This window comes from Gekko japonicus, unplaced genomic scaffold (genome assembly GCF_001447785.1).
Source record: "Gekko japonicus isolate JY-2015 unplaced genomic scaffold, Gekko_japonicus_V1.1 scaffold1618, whole genome shotgun sequence".
NCBI classification, from domain to species: domain Eukaryota; kingdom Metazoa; phylum Chordata; class Lepidosauria; order Squamata; family Gekkonidae; genus Gekko; species Gekko japonicus.
This window is the reverse complement of record NW_015172054.1, coordinates 380,132-397,063: the sequence shown is the minus strand read 5'-3', so window position 1 is coordinate 397,063 and position 16,932 is coordinate 380,132. Positions and strand designations below refer to the sequence as shown.

General features: G+C 49.1%; 1 protein-coding gene across 1 annotated transcript in view; it reads right to left on the bottom strand.

The window, feature by feature from the left end:
* Positions 1-16,932, bottom strand: part of NR4A3 (nuclear receptor subfamily 4 group A member 3) — a 36,836-nt gene that overhangs the window by 19,368 nt on the left and 536 nt on the right. The window contains exons 2-4 of the mRNA XM_015420748.1: positions 16,521-16,931; positions 11,202-11,331; positions 9,558-9,730 (exon numbers count right to left, since the gene is read on the bottom strand). Coding sequence (XP_015276234.1) covers positions 9,558-9,730; positions 11,202-11,331; positions 16,521-16,931 — 714 coding nt within the window. The remainder of the gene's footprint in view (positions 1-9,557; positions 9,731-11,201; positions 11,332-16,520; position 16,932) is intronic.

Here is a 16,932-nt window from a genome sequence, read left to right as displayed (position 1 = left end):
TAGGTCCTCCTGATGCTGTCACTATTACTTGCCCAGTTCAGGGCGTGGGCAAAGATCTGGGCAGCTGATTCCCTGAAGTGGTGGTAGTTCCTCCCCACCCTGTACAGGACAAGAACTGCCCCTTGCTTGACCCGGTGGGCATGGGACAGTGCTTCTTGGCCCCACCCTGGGCTTTTGCCCAAGCCCCCCAAAACACTGAGACCGACTCTAAGTTCATGAGAAACTAGCTGTGTCCTGACCGGGAGAGAACAACCGTCCCTTTGAAAGAAGGAGGAGGAGGACGTGGAGGAGACTGGATTTATACCCCACCCTTCACTCGGAGTCCCAGAGCGGCTGACAATCTCCTTTCCCTTCCCCTCCCCACAACAGACACTCTGTGAGGTAGATGGGGCCCGGCCGAGAGAGCTCTTTCAAGAACTGCTCTTGAGAGAACAGCTCTGAGAGAACTGTGACTGACCCAAGGTCACTCCAGCAGCTGCAGGTGGAGGAATGGGGAATCAAACCCAGTTCTCCCAGATTAGAGTCCGTGCTCGTAACCACTATACCAGACTGGCTCACTACAAGTCACAGCGCTGCCTTTGCTCCATTTCATCATGGCTCTAACAGAACCTTAAGGCTGATGATGAAGAAACTGAAATGGTTCAAGACATTCTGTTCCTCGGCTCCATCATCAACCAAAAGGGAGACTGCAACCAAGAAATCAGAAGAAGATGGAGACTGGGGAAGGCAGCCACGAAGGAGCGAGAGAAGATTCTCAAGTGTGAGGGTGTGTTGCTGGAGACCAAGATCAAGGTAATTCATGCCACCGTATTCCCCATTACTACATATGGGTGTGAAAGTTGGACAACGAAGAAAGTTGACGCAAAGACAATGGATTCAGTTTGAATGTGGCGTTGGAAGAGTTTTATGGGTACCATGAGCCACCAAACTGACAAATGAGTCAGTTCTAGATCAAATCCAGCCTGAAGTCTCCCTAGAACAGTGATGGCGCACCTTTTAGAGACTGAGCGCCCAAACTGCGACCCAAAGCCCACTTATTTATCGCAAAGTGCCAACACGGCAATTTAACCTGAATACTGAGGTTTTACTTTAGAAAAAACAACTCATACATTAACTTAAGACGATCCAAACAAAGTAAGGAAAGCAATCCCAAATGCTTCATTTACTTAAAATTATTTGGCAGAGAATTCGACACTTTAATGATGGTCTGGGCCTGGCTGGGGCGATGGCACGCGTGCCCACAGAGAGGGTTCTGAGTGCCACCTCTGGCACCCATGCCATAGGTTCACCACCACTGCCCTAGAAGCTCAAATGACTAAACTGAGGCTATCCTACTTGGGTCACATTATGAGAAGACAAGAGTTAATGGAAAAGACAACAATACTAGGAAAAGTTGAAGGCGGCAGGAAAAGAGGAAGAGCCAACAGCAGGTGGATCGACTCAGTAAAGGAAGCCACGGCCATCAGTTTGCAAGACCTGAACAAGGCTGTTAACGATAGAACGTTTTGGAGAACATTGATTCACACACACACTTCTTGCACATCTTTCCCCACCCGCACTCCTGTCTGCCCTCAGCCAAAACGAGAACCACGCAAACTACAGCAAAGGCAGCCATTGAGGAGAGGGATGGAAAGGACAGGTGACATGGTGGCTGCATTTGTTTCTTGTTGCCTTGAAGCATTTTTAAGTACATGCAGAGTCTCCAGGTGGACACCTGGTCAATGAGACTGCTGCCCGATCAAAGATGATGATGATGATGATGATGATGATGATGATGATGATAATAATAATCTTTCCATTTATTGATCGCTCAATCCATGCAGAGCTGCCAGCTCTGAGCGATTTAGTTACTCCTGAATTTCACATGGGACTAACAATGCTGGGGGTAAGGGAGGACAACATATATCATTAAATCACACACATTTCGTAGTCGACGGAGTTTGGTCGGCTGTAAGGTCCAGGCGTGTTCCGGCAGCATTCCTTTCCCCCCCCGGCGTCGCTTGAAGTGGATCAGTCATACTTTGCGGTCATTCATCGATCAGTGAAATCTGCATGCATTTGCATATGAGTCTGAGTGATTGTTCTGAAGGCTCTGAGATGGTGCATGGGCCCTAGCAAAGAACCTCTCTCCTTGTGTGAGAGTCAAGGGGGAATCCATCTTCTAAGATGGTTGCCACAAATCAGCATTTTTGTAAATACTTACAAAAAACCAAGAACTTATGTAAGTAAGTACCTGCCACTGATGGCTGAACAATCTGATGTCCACTCTCCTACGGGGTCTTGTTAATGGAGTAAAATATTTCAGTCCATTAATGTGGCCCATTAATTCCACACTGCCACCAGGCTGACATACCCAACTCAGCTCCCTTTCCTCCGTGAGAATTTTGGACAAAGGCCTTTCTGTCACTCACTATTAGGAGAGGGGTTTCCCCGTGGCGCCTGTTCTCTTGGCAGGGTCTGCCTCTTGCTCTTCTTCCTGCTGATGCAGAGGAAGTGGAGAGAAGCAAACAGTGCCGTGGAAATAGGATGTGCGGCCACTCTTCCTCCGAAGCAGACCTTCCGTGTCTGATCCCCGCCCACGTCCTAACACCTTGCCTCTCTGGTAATATATCTTAAGCAAGTGATATATGCTGATCTATGTTATCTGTCTGTGTATCAGAGTAGCGGCAGAATATGTAAATGGGTGAGAGTAAAGGCTACAGAATTTGGTCCGAAGGAATGTCTTCATGCAGAACCTCTGGCGGTAAGAATGCGCCGTCAAGCTGCAGCCGGGCTTACGGAGACCCTGGAGGGTTTTCAAGGCAAGAGACGTTCAAAGGTGCTTCACCACTGCCTGCCTCTGTGTAGCGACCCTGGGCTTCCCTGGTGATCTCCCATCCAAGTACGAAACAGGACCGACCCTCTTTAGCTTACAAGATCTGATGAGATCAGGTTAGCCTGGGCCTTCCAGGTCAGGGCTCTGTCCCTTTAAGAGAGGCTAAATATGTGGAGAGGGCAGAGGTCGATTCGGGGGGGATCACGGGGGATCGCAGTTCCCCCGGGTGAGGTACGGGGGCGGGGCACATGACGAAGCCCCGCCCCTGCTTCCGGCCACCCCGCTTCCGGCCCTCATTCAGCCAGGAGGAGGCAGGAGAAGAGGGAGGGTAAGTTGCTTCCTCCCTGCCTCTCCCCACCCCTGCCTGCCTGGGGCCAGGGAGGGCCTTGGCGGGGCTTCCTCGCACTCCCACCGGGAGTCAGGGGGTGTGGCATATGCTAATAAGTTATGCTAATGAGTTCCCCTAGCTCTTTTTCTACGAAACGACCCCTGGGAAAGGGGCAGCTGTTCAGGGCCTGAAGGTAAATAACATCACCTAGCAAATAACAATCCATTAGGCCTCAGTTAAAGGGACAGGACACTCCCCCCCCCTCCAGTCCGTTAGGGACCCTATCCAACACCAATAGTATAAAATTATTGCCTGGGGATAAGACACTGAAAGGAAGCAAAATGATACTTAATATTAGACCATGGGTACAGAGACGCTTCCAAGAGGGATCACCAAATCGCTCCCCAGAAATCCCGTATTTACATTAAGGTTAGGAGAGGTCACTGCTGCTGGGAGAGGCGAGCGCCTTCCGCCCCAGACCTTCCCAGGTTCCTCCTTCTCCTCCGTCTGGGAAGCAAGTAGGGTTGCCAAGTCCTACCTGTTGCTGCAGCGGGGGACTCCTGGCTCGCTCCTGGAGTGCGCGTGTGTGCCGCAACCACGTCACCCGGAAGTGACGCAACCACGTTGAGCATCCCACTGCCTGTGCATAGTGACCCTGGTATTCCTTGGTGGTCTCCCATGCAAATACTAGCCAGGGCCAACCCTGCTTAGCTTCTGAGCGTGCCCGGCGTGGTCGCGTCACTTCCGGGTGACGTGCATGTCCCGTACTTTGGGGGTGGGGTTCCCCCCGGGGCCCGATTCGCTGGCGGCGTGGAACGGGCCTCCGGGGTGGGGGTTTCCCCGCCCCCTGGGGGGACTTGGCAAGCCTAGAAGCAAGTGGAACTTCAGGTTTGCCACAGTACAGGAAGTGGAGGAAAGGGAGCAACGGGAGGCAGGAAGGAATGGAAAGGAAGCATCCACTGCTCCCAGCAGCTTCTCTTGCTCCATGGGCGCTTTTGCAGGAAAGACGGGACTTCTAGGTGGCAATCTGCCAATGCTACTTGGATCAGGACCAGTGTTCCCTCTAAGCTGAGTTAGTGTGAGCTAGCTCACACTAACTCAGCTTAGAGGGAACATTGATCAGGACCACTAAAAAAAAATAGCAACCCTTGTAAAAAATGGGAGAAAGCCCTGCTAAAAATCCTCTGAAATGGATGGTGTTGCAAACTATCATGCCCTGACATGGATGACCCAAGCTAGCCTGACCTTGTCAGATCTCGGAAGCTAATCAGGGTCGGGCCTAGTTAGGGTTTGGATGGTAGACCTCCAAGTAGGCTTGCCAAGTCCCCCGGGCGGGCGGGGAAACCCCCGCCCCAGAGGCCCGTTCCCCGCTGCCACCGGATCAGGCCCCGGGGAGAACCCCACCCCCAAAGTACGTGACGTGTACGTCACTTGGAAGTGATGCGACCACACTGGGCATGCTGGGGGTTGGGCCACGGTCATCCGAGGGAAAACTTTATGGTTTTCCCTCGGATGGTCGTGCCCCCGCCCCCAGCGTGATCACGTCACTTCCGGGTGATGTGGTTGTGGTGCGCGCATTCCGGGAAACATCCGGGAGTCCCCCGCTCCAGCTAAAGGTAAGACTTGGCAACCCTACCTCCAAGGAAGTCCAGGATTGCTATGCAGAGGCAGGCAATGGCAAACCATCTCTGGACATCTCTCGCCTTGGAAACCCTACAGGGTCTCCCTAAACCAGCTATGACTTCATAGCACTTTCCACTACCCCTTCGCCCTGACCTGGATTGCCCAGGCTACTCCAATCTCGTTTATTTATTTTTATTTTTATTTGATTGGACCCGTATCCCGCCCTTCCCACAAGCAGGCTCAGGGTGGGTTCCATCAATATTAAAGCAAGACACAACACAATTAAAAACCACTTTAAAACAACAGATTAGAACCGTGTCTACGCTGATCAGATGTCTCGGCGATTAAGATGGGACAGGAGTGTGGGATCCCTGATGGCTATTCGAATCCAGGCCACTGATGGGAGGCCAACCAGAAAGGGGGGGACGGGGACGTCCGCTCCCTCAACTAAAAGCCCGGTGGAAGAGCTCCGTCTTACAGGCCCTGCGGAATTGTAATAAATCCCATAGGGCCCTAATCTCATATGGGAGCTCCTTCCACCAGGTGGGGGCCAGGGCTCGGGAAGCTAAGCAGGGTTGGCCTGGGTCAGTATTGGATGGGAGACCACCAAGAAATACTAGCTGCCTCAACTAAAAGCCCGGTGGAAGAGCTCTGTTTTACAGGCCCCGTGGAATTGTAATAAATCCCACAGGGCCCTAATCTCATATGGGAGCTCATTCCATCAGGCGGGGGCCAGGGCTCGGAAAGCTAAGCAGGGTTGGCCTGGGTCAGTATTTGGATGGGAGACCACCAAGAAATACCAGCTGCCTCAACTAAAAGCCCGGTGGAAGAGCTCCGTCTTACAGGCCCTGCGGAATTGTAATAAATCCCACAGCGCCCTAATCTCATACGGGAGCTCATTCCATCAGGCGGGGGCCAGGGCTCGGGAAGCTAAGCAGGGTTGGCCTGGGTCAGTATTTGGATGGGAGACCACCACGAAATACCAGGGTTGCTACGCAGGGGCAGGCAACGGCAAACCACCTCTGAACACCTCTCGCCTTGAAAACCCTACCGGGTCTCTGTAAGTCGGCTGCGACTTGACGGCACTGTTAAATAATAAATAAATAAGCTGTTGAATGAATTTGGTTCCCACCACAGAAACGTTGGGGATGGGTGGCGCTCGTCCCCTCACGCCGACAAGGAAATAGAGGCCCAAACACCACGAGAGGAGGCTGGAACTCTTCACGGTGAAAGGCCAGGCAAAGGGACTCTGCAGGGACTCACTTCAACGATCTTCCATTGGGAGGACTCTCTACAGGAGCACACTGCTCGTGTGCGGCCTCGCCCTAGCCAGAAGCTAAGGGTTGGCCTCCTTGGGACTGGGATCATGGCACAGTCAAGAGGGGGGTTTACTCCTCCCCCCGTCGGGCTTTCTTAAGACCCAGCAGGGAAAAGGATCCAAGTAGTGTAGATTATTATACCATCTTCTTTTCCTGCCAGGGACTTAAAGCACCCCTAGCAGTGTTCCCTCTAAGCTGAGTGAGTGTGAGCTAGCTCACAGTTTTTTTAGCTTCCAGCTCACAGATTTTTGTCTTGGCTCAGGAAGGAGGGCTCCAGAGCAAACTAATTTATTCAGTAGCTCACAACTTTAATGCCAGTAGCTCACAAAGTAGAATTTTTGCTCACAAGACTCCACAGCTTAGAGGGAGCGTTGCCCCTGAGGGGCCATTTTCATGGCACAGGGTTAACCCCCCCCCAGCCCTTCCTTAGGGCCACGACCCCAATCCCCGTTGGGGACCTCAACAACCTTCACATCAGGGGAACTTTGGCTCTGACATATGACACCACCTGTGCCCCTCTGTCTGGGAGTTTATTCGTGATTTTTTTAAAAGATTGTTTTAAAATGGAAATAGGAGCGGCCACTTAGTCCTCAAACGGCTTTGTTAACCATGTTTTATAACAGTCCTTAATGAAGCACAAACCTTCTCTTTCGTCCCAGGGATATTTTTGTCCGGGCTAACGAAATGAGGGGCGTTTGGTCTAACCATTGCGTTAAAGAGTTAGCAGACGTTATCTTTGCAAGTGTATCACATCATCCCCAAATTAACCAATTCAGCCGGAATTGCAAGCATAGAACGGAGGTACAGAGGAGAATCCATGACCAGAAGGGAATGCTTAACCCTTCTTCTGCCTACGAAATCTTCCCTGAATATGCCACACCCTAGACACCCCACTGGGGGAGCAGAGATTAATAAGAGAGAATTAGCCAGAAAAGGGAGGGTTAAACACCTCTTGCCCCCTGATTCTACACTGCAAATGTCCCTCTTGCTGCATTGAGAGGGAAAAAATGGGGCTGGAAATCTATGTGTCTCCTACATTACAACATCTTATTCGGTCCTAAAGAGAGCTTTGCGGTTTGCTTGGTTTTTGTTTCTCCCCACCCGACACTCCACATCACCGAACAAGGTAGAATTCTCTCTGATATCAATCCGGGTTTTGCCCGAACAGAGAATTGTTATGTTTGAAGATCTACTCACATTTCCCTTGCATGGCCCGCGTCTGGAGAGGAACTGCACCAGCACAAAAACAGGTGGGAGACCCGAATTAGGCCTATGCCCTTTAGAGAGTCTCCTCCTAGCGACTGCTTTTTGAAAGCATGTTTCTAAATATACAGTTACTATGGGCTCGTAAATTAATACCAGCTCTAAAAAACAGAGTACCAACAAGCCAGAATAATCCAAGCAGGACTTGATGCTCCCTAGGTGTTGCGTCGTCCCGGAAGAAGGTTCCGGGTCAGAGTTCTGGTTAGTATATTCTGATGGTGATAGACTAGGTTTATATGAAATTTGGGAGGCCTTGGTTCTGTACTGCAGTTGGTGTGAGAGGGGCACACCTGCCTATGAAACACACTGAAAGACCCGGCTCTTACTCAGGAAACCTGTGTTTATCTGGCACAGACACAGAATTAGGGAAAGCACACCATATTTTGCCGAAGTAAAATTATTAAATTCCTTCCTCAATTATTTACAATATCTATATATCACACTGCAACACTACTAAAGCTATGCTTCTTACTAAAGTTTGTAAACTAAGGTCAACCTCAAGTACTGAAGCACAGCTCCTTCGAATCTGAAATAATTTTTACCAACCACTTCACTTTTTCATAACTTCTCTCTACACCTTTACCATTAAGATCCACCATTTTGGTGTAACAACAATAATCTAAGCAGGACTTGCATTGCCTAGTTTTAGTACAGTTTCTTTTAACAATTTCAGAACCCATAACAAGATCCCCCCCAAACACTTTCCATAAAATCTATAGATTTTCATGTTAGTATTCAAAACCTAAGCACATATGGTATCCTTACTCATTTCCCTGGATACACCACCGTGCAAATGGGTTAATTTCCCTGGCAACATATGCAGGCAGAATTAGGCAGAAAGCCACAAACACCATTTTCACTGGGACAACAAAACTCCTTTCCCAGTGAAATCTAAAATGCTAAATCCTGAATTACTCTGCACCAAAAACAGTATTCGCCAAGAACTTTTGCATATGTTTCATTGAAATGAACAGAACAGGTACGAACAACAACATGAGAAATAAGTCATGATAAGTTAATAGATACAAAAACGTATCTGGTGCATTTGCCTGTCATGAGCTTACTGAGAAATAGGTCCTCCTGAGTTTATTTCCACTTAGGGAATATTACTAAGATAGGAGAAATCCTTTCCTCTCCCCCACCCCGCGAAATGCAGTTTTAAATATTAAATATTATTGGACATTTTGGAATTCAGTGCTCCAGAATACAAAACGCTCCATCTGCATGTTAAATAAAATCAACATACAAAGATACCCCAAACAGAGTTCCAATAAAAATGTAAAATATGAGTGGTTTGCTCCGTATGTAAATAACTTCTCATTTGGAGGGAAGGACTTTGGTCCCAGGGCTGACCTCAACGGAATCTCTAGCAACATCTCAACTTCTGTTGACAAAGCTGGGCTCCCAAAAGTGCTTAGTGGTTTTGTCGAAGACTGAAACTCAGACTCCATACACTTCATACCTAACAACGTTAACTAACTGGCTTTAATGGGTAGATCCAGGTGGCTATAATGGGGTTTATTTCTACTCAAAAAGGCAAAGGCCTGCAACCTGATCCTCTGCGTGCCTACTCAGAAGTAATTCCCTGTAAAGGGAATTGCAGCGTGTAACTGAATTTGCAAAACACAACCTAAAAAGATCATGGAATCCTGCTGCCACACTCTCACCATTTCAAAACCCTCTGCACTGGCCGACCTCTGGAACAAAATGGAATTGCCAGGCTAGAAAACACAAAAGGCCTCCATACCACATCTGGCACGGGTCAATGCAACCTTGGAGCACGAGGGCGAGGCCAACATCACGACAGAGAGAAAAATGGATCAAGTTCTCCACCTGCAGTACCCAGGGTTGCCAACTCCAGGCTGGGAAATCCCTGGAGATTTGGGGGTATAGCCCAGGGTCCTCAGCAGGATTTAATGCCATGGAGCCCCCCCCACAAGCCATTTTCTCCAGGGGAAGTTGATCCCCTTACTCTGGAGACCAGTTATAACTCCAGGAGAGCTCCAAGCCCTGGGCAGCTTAAGAGACAGATTAAACAGACGCCACTCATTAAGGACCACCCCATGCTGAAGCCAGAAATGCAACACCCACCCAAGGGGCTACACTTGAAAGCCCGCCGCACTGTGCGTATGGGGTCTCGGTGATGTTAACCCCAGAAAAGCTATAAACACTAGAATTCCAGTTGTGCAGGAAAATCACCAACACCTACCCTGGAGTAGTCAAGTTCTCTGGGCGCCGAATCGGATAAAGCTCGCACGAGGGCGTTCACCATGCTGGCAGGAGGAGATGGTGGGGAGGGCTGGGGTGGTTCCTGCTGTAGTGGGCTCTTTGGTTTGGAAGGCAGGCGGCCTCGTCTCCCTTTTAGACTGTCGGTGCGGACAACTGGTGGAGGAAGGCAAAAGGGGGAGAGGCCATCAGTCTTTGGGGGGGCTCAATTCCTACACAGCACTGACCAGCACTGGAGGGTCACCAGCTCAGCTGGGACTCCCACAAGGCAATAAATACAGACACAACGGCCTTATTTTCCTAAACAGGCACGTCACTGGCGGAATCATTCATTTTGCAGGCACACACAAACATTAGGAATTCCGTGTTTTCGTGCTCCTTGGTAGCAATTGACTAAAGGCCCCAGTTCCAGATTATGATGTTCTGTTTTTCTGTTCAGCAGAAGCATTTCCTAGATGTTCCGCATGAGCTTCCCACAATTTAGGCCTCTGCGTGTGTGTATTTTATACACGCACATCAGATCTGCTCAAAGAAAACCTACTTGCAATTTGCAGACAAATATAATGGACATGCATGTATGAAAGCAACATGGAATATTCATGAAGGCCCACCGAAAAGTCTAGAGCAGCCCATAATTTATCAGAAGATTGGCTGGAAAATATGGGTTAGCATTGCAACTCATTCCCTGAGAAATCAAGAGAAATTCTCCAAAACATCTTCCTTTAAAATTTTTTAAAAAGAGAGAGAGAGAGAAAGGGTTAATATTACCCATTTGAAAGATTCAATAGTTAAAATTAATTAACAGTGCAATCCTATGAAGAGTTATACCAGCCTAAGCTAATTGATTTCAAAAGGCTTAGACTGACTGGAGTAACTACATAGAATTGAACGATAAATGCAGTTAATCATTTGTTTCTTAACTGTTTCAGTTATAAATTATATTTAAATAAATGTGTATCATATCAAACCTGATATGTGATATAATGAATGAAGCATGCAGTAAGATACAATGCAGAAAAAACAGCTATTACTTATGCTCAAATGGAAATATCTTTCATATTTTCTTTGTTAATCTCTCACAACAAAACATCAAGACCAAAACACAACAGCTTTTTTTTTAAAAAAACACACACAACTGGCCCCTTTGATTAATAATCTAAAGCTTTAGTTGACTGATGTATTAAAACAGTTAAAAGCTGACATGCTCTAAGAAATCACAAGCATTACCATTTATTTGTATGGTGATTAAATGTGTGCTTAATGCTTTTTAGGTGGAAGTTAAGTGGCAATATTTGCATTCGGGTTGGTAGGGTCAGGATAGGACCTGGGCAGGCAAGGTGACCTGCGATACAACCCTCCCCCTCCCCAAGACAGAATATGGCAAAGCCTGCCTTTAAAAAAAAGTTTTGCTTCCCAGTTTGATGCTCTGCACAATCACGTTGTTGTCTGGAATAAAGAGATCCTGCATACACCAGAAAGGCACTGCCACAATGCGGAGTGGTTAAGAACGAGGACATGCATTGTGATTTCTAAAAGACAGCATTCGAATGAGTTGTCGTCCCCCCCTTCAGACCCCAGCCATTTCAGGGAGCGGGAGGTGCAGGCTAATAATAGCTGAGCTCTTTACCTTCCTTCACCATGCCGACGCTGAGACACTTCTGAAATCGGCAGTATTGACATCTGTTTCGACGGCGCTTGTCCACGGGGCAGTTTTTATTAGCCAGGCAAACGTATTTTGCATTTTTCTGAACTGTCCTCTGAAGAAAACAACAGCGCAAGAAAAGAGTCAGTGCGAGGAAGCTGGGTTCTGACAAGTTGCATTTTAATTAACACGTGAGAAGCGACAGTGCAATTCGAATAATTAGATAAAATTAATTTCCTAACATGCTCGCCTCCAGGAAAAAACAATTTTATTAGTGTTAGAGACTGACAACGGGAATCATTGAGGACGGTTCCGAAGCCACGCTCGGGAGACAGCCGCCTGCTCGCTGATCAAAATCGTATCTGAAATTACCAGGTCATCGCATTGTACCTTTGGGGATTAGATTAGCTCGGCTTTTAATATTCCTTTGGGAACAATTTTCGACTTGGTTCATTCCCCTGATTATTGCTGACCTTATTAAAATAAAATCAAAATCCTGAAGATTGATTGTTTAGCTATCATTATTGCTGGATATCAAAATAAATTGGTTTCACTCATAGTTAGGATCAGCAAAAGGGAATTTAAAAAAAAAATGAAGAAAAGCAAACCACTGAGAAGATAATGAAAAACAGCTTTTAAAAAGTGGATATGGAAATAAATGTATGTGTGTGTGTCTGTGTACACACTCACAAATATATGCATACAATATGATGCAAAATATAAAGGTACAAGGTACTTTTTCAGTCTATAACAATATCTTGTACAGTGATTTTTAAGAACCACAGGGAGCAATTCTAAGCAAGTCTACTCAGAAGTAAGCCTCGTTTTATTCATTGGGATTCACTCCCAGGAAAGAGGCCCTAAGACTACAGCCACAATCCACAAGGATACAGAAACGAAGGGGGACACGATCCGCCACAAGTTATGCTCTTTTCAGATCAGTTTTTTGTTGCAATTCAGGACCTGTTCAGATAATTCCCATTTAAATCAACTGGATTTAAAACTGCTCAACAGTGGCTGAGTTGTGTCCAGGTTTTGTTCATTGGAAGGTTTATGGGATGTTTTGCATGCGGTGACTTTGAAATTAAACTCACAAGGCAGATTCAGTAATGATTAGCAAAACAGGTATGCTCAGGGTTGAAACACCAAAAATCAAAAGCTTATACGAACAAAAGGGACATTTGTACAAATAATAATTTATGATGCTGTTAATGCATTTTTAAAGAATATATAAAGTCACATTATATCATAACCTGAAAACTGCATGTAAGATCTGGGAATCTTTTTTAAAAAATATATAATATGGGGCCAGGCCCTAGCCCCAGAAAACTATAAAAGATTTTTTGGGGAACAGCAGAGGCAGGGAATTTGGCCACTGAAATTGTAAACATTGATAAATGCACTGCAATTGTAGTACTGCATAACATAAAGATTAAACTAGTACTAAAAGCAATAGTCAGTACTATTAAATACTGTTCAAGGCCATAGATCACGATGGGTAGCCATATTAGTCTACCTGTAGCAGCAGAGAAGAGCAAGAGTCCAGGAGCGCCTTAAAGAGCAACAAAATTGGTGGCCGGGGACCGGCTCATCCCCTGCCACAAACTTTTGTTAGTTTTTAAGGTGCTCCTGGACTCTTGCGCTTTTCTGCTACTAAAGCCCATAGGAAAGCACCCATTCCTTTCAGTGGCAGCAGAGCCATAGGCACACGTAATCCGGAAGTCCACTCGCACAAGCCCCACTGAGACGAACGGAAGTACGCGTGGCTCTGTTTCATAGCGACAGGGCATGCGCAGGAGGACTCCGGAAGAATTGTGCTCTTTCCTCAAAGGAAAAATTAGGTGTGTTGGCATTTCACTAGGGAGGATGCACACGACACCGTTCCCTCCCTCCTACATTTCTCTCCTTCCCTCCTTCCAGGGAACTCAGAGTGGAGTACACGGTTCTCCTTTTATCTCCACGATAACCCTACATGGTAGGCCAGGTTGAGCAAGAGGGGCTGGCCCGGGGTGTCCCATAAGTTGGGTCTCCCCAGCCCAATACTCAGAACACAGTGCGCCTCACTGGCTCAGTTTCCTCTCTCACCTGTGAACCACAAAGGGACACTGCTCGGAGCACGTCCTATAATTTATCTCAGCAGCAATGCTCCCTATAAGCTGTGGAGTCTTGTGAGCAAAAATTCTACTTTCTGAGCTCCTGGCATTAAAGTTGTGAGCCAGCAATTTGGCTACTGCAAAAATTCCCCTTTGTAAGCTCCTGGCATTAAAGTTGTGAGCCAGCAATTTGGCCACTGCATAAATTAGTTTGCTCTGGAGCCATCCTTCCTAAGCTAAGGCAAAAATGTGTGAGCCCGAGGCTAAAGAACTGTGAGCTAGCTCACACTAACTCAGCTTAGAGGGAACCCTGTTCAGCAGCCTTTAGAACGATGCTACGAAGGCTGATCAGTCTTATTATCCCCATACAGCATGATGGCAGGGAGAAGCCGAAACAAAGTGTGCTTAAAGCTGCCTATCTACACTCGAGTGTAGCGGTTCGAACATTGGGAGACCTGCATTCAGACCCCCAATCTGCCACGGTAGCTTGCTGAGAGAGTCCTCCAGCTAGCCATGTTCCCTTAGCCTGAACTACCTCGCAGAGACCAAATGGGGAGGGGCACGAATGTTGCCTCCTCAGCACCTTGGAGAAAACACAGGATAGAAATGTACTGGAGAGATTGTTTACGGCTGCAGTGGGATTTGAACCCAGAACATCCGCACACGTCTAGCTGCTCTGCTGCTCAAATGCGACGCTGATGTTCAAAGCAAAAAAATAAAATAACGTATTTTTAAAATAACGCAGGGATGTCCAAAGCACAGGGGTGTAAACGGCAAACGGGACGGCAAGCTGTCCGCAGAACTCAAACGGCCAGGGCGCTCGATTCCAGAAGAGCGGGCCTGTTAATCTGCTGCCCCCAGAGACTACCACGCATCTCAACAGTGAGTCGTATTTAGCTCCAAAGGCGTTCTTCAAGGGCAAAGAGCTGGCTCCACTAGGCACAAAGCTACCCTGGACAGTGAAGAACACCAAGTTAGGCAACGCTTCCTGTGACCTGGGCGAATTTACCCCTCTTTCAGTCCCCCCAAGCCACCTTTCTCAAACTCCTCCCGACTAATCGTCCTTCTACAGCCACGCTCTGCCTGTCCCTTTTCTGTTTGTCCACTGAAGTCACAAAGCGGCTGTGGGGGTGACGGATTTCACGCTTCCTTTCAGAAACAAAAGAAGCGACTGACATTCTCCTTTACTGAAAAGGGGAAGAGGAATTTACTGATTTATTCCTGGACAGCCGGCATGGTCTAGCAGGACCTGGGAAAAGCCCGCGGAAGCTCGCTGGGTGACCTCAGACCAGTCGCACACGCTCAGCCTAACCTACCTCACAGGGTTGTCATTGTTAACGGAGGAGAGGAGAATTGTGTCAGCCCCTTTGGGGGGAAAGGAGGAACGTCAATAAAGTGGCTAAATCCATAAAATAAGGCGGTGGCGCCGGTGAGCAGGCCAGACCCGGAACTGCTCTCTCTCTCACCACTGGTGCCTCCGATTAAGCTATCCCTGCTAGGCAGTCCCTAAATGCACACTTGAACACATGAAGCCGCCCTGGGTCCAGCGAGGTCGGTACTGACTATTTAGATTGGCAGAACCTCTCCACGGTCTCAAGCAGAGGTCTTTCACTCAGGGGCAGATTAACTTCGAACTGCTGGGTTGGCAGGAGTTGGGGGGAAAGGAGGAACGTAAATAAAGTGGGTAAATAAATAAAATAAGGTGGTGGCACTGGTGAGCAGGCCAGACCCGGAACTGCTCTCTCTCTCGTGCCTCCGATTAAGCTACCCCTGCTAGGCAGTCCCTAAACTTGAACACATGAAGTTGCCCTGGGTCCATCGAGGTCAGTACTGACTATTCAGATTGGCAGCACCTCTCCACGGTCTCAATCAGAGGTCTTTCAGGGCAGATTAACCGTGAAGAAGACTAGGCACGTGCTTAGGTCATCAGGCCAAAGGGGGCACCACAAAGTTGGGGAAAGGGCGAAAAGCTTCGTTTGTACAGTATATTGCGTCAGAATTCAGGTTAAATATCCGTGTTGGCACTTTGAGATAAATAAGTGGGTTTTGGGTCGCTGTTTGGGCACTCGGTCTCTAAAAGGTTTGCCATCACTGGTCTATCTGGTCAGACAGGTCAACCACTAAAATGGACTGGGTCAGTGTGGAGAGGAGGGGGGGGCCCACCAAGATTGGTCAGTGCTTAGGACACAAGTGAGTCTTCATCCGCCCCTGCTTTCACGTTACTTACTGCCTGGCCCTTTTGACGACGCACGACAGGGACTGAACCTGTGACCTTCTGCATGCCAAGCAAATGTTCTACCACTGAACCACGGCCCCTCCCAAGAGCAGAACACAGATTGCCTGTAAAGCTATAAAAGTGTAACGTGGCTGACTGTGTCAGAAAAGAACATGCTAGGAACTCTAGCTCAACTACCTCAGCGAAGGTGACAAGCTGTACGACACTGGGGACCCATGCTCCCTCTCGGCTGTGGAGTCCTGTGAGCAAACATTCTACTTTGGGAGCTACTAAAGTTGTGAGCGGGCGATTCAGCTGCTGCGTCACTTAGTTTGCTCTGGAGCCCTCCTTCCCAAGCGGAGACAAAAATGTGTGAGCTGGAGGCTAAAAAAGCTGTGAGATGGCTCACACTGACTCAGCTTAGAGGGAACGCTGCAGTGGTGACAGGATGGGGGGCGGGCAGGCACAAGACAATAGGGCTCTCCCTCAAAGCAACGGGACTTCGAGTAGCGATACACGTGCAGGGCTGGTTCCAAGTTTTGGGGAGCCCTGGCTGTCCGCCCAGGAGGCCCCTCCCTGCCTCCGCCCACGTGCCCCCCAAGTTACAAGCCCTCTTGCTGCCCATGCTCACGCCTACCTGCCTGTCATCCCTCCAGCCGCATGGGCACCACAGCCTCTGCCACAATCGTGGCTGCCGCGCATCGCCTGCTTCCCCCAGAGGCTGCTGGGCAGTAGGTACACCAAGGAGCAGTGATGGCAGAGCACCGACAAGGGAGAGGGTTGGGGAAAAGCGGGGGCAGGGGGGGATCGGCAGCAGGAGGCCCCATCTGGAGCCCCGGGCCCTGGCAGCAGCCCCAACTCAACGAACACTGGCCCTGGCCCTGCGCATGCGTTTCCCTAGGATGTGGTGCCGGCTAACTGGACTGGAGGCCTCTGAAATCCCAGTGGGACCAGCGGGGGAGCAGGTGGGCCCGAGAGAGAGCCTCTGGTTCTTACCTTGAAGAATCCTTTGCAGCCCTCGCAGGTGCGTACCCCGTAGTGCTGGCAGGCCGCGTTGTCCCCGCACACGGCACAGGTGCCCTCCCCCGAGGAGGAGCTTCTGCTAGGGGGTGAGGGGAGGCCGCTGCCGCCACCGCTCTCGCCCAGGAGACCAGAGGGGGGTGGGTTCAGGCCCAGCGGCGAGAAGGCCAGGGCGGCCGCCCTCTTGGCCAGGGGCAGCCCGTAGGGGTGGCTCTCCATCGCGGCTTGGCCGGCGGCAGGCCTTTCCGGGGCCATGGACAGGCTCAAGGCAGCGGTGTCGTAGCACATGTGGGCGCCGGCTGGGGGCGTGTGGGGCGGGGAGTGCTTGAAATGGAAGAGGGGGAAGCGACCCGGGGCGGTTTTCATGGGGGCGGTGTCCATCAGGTGG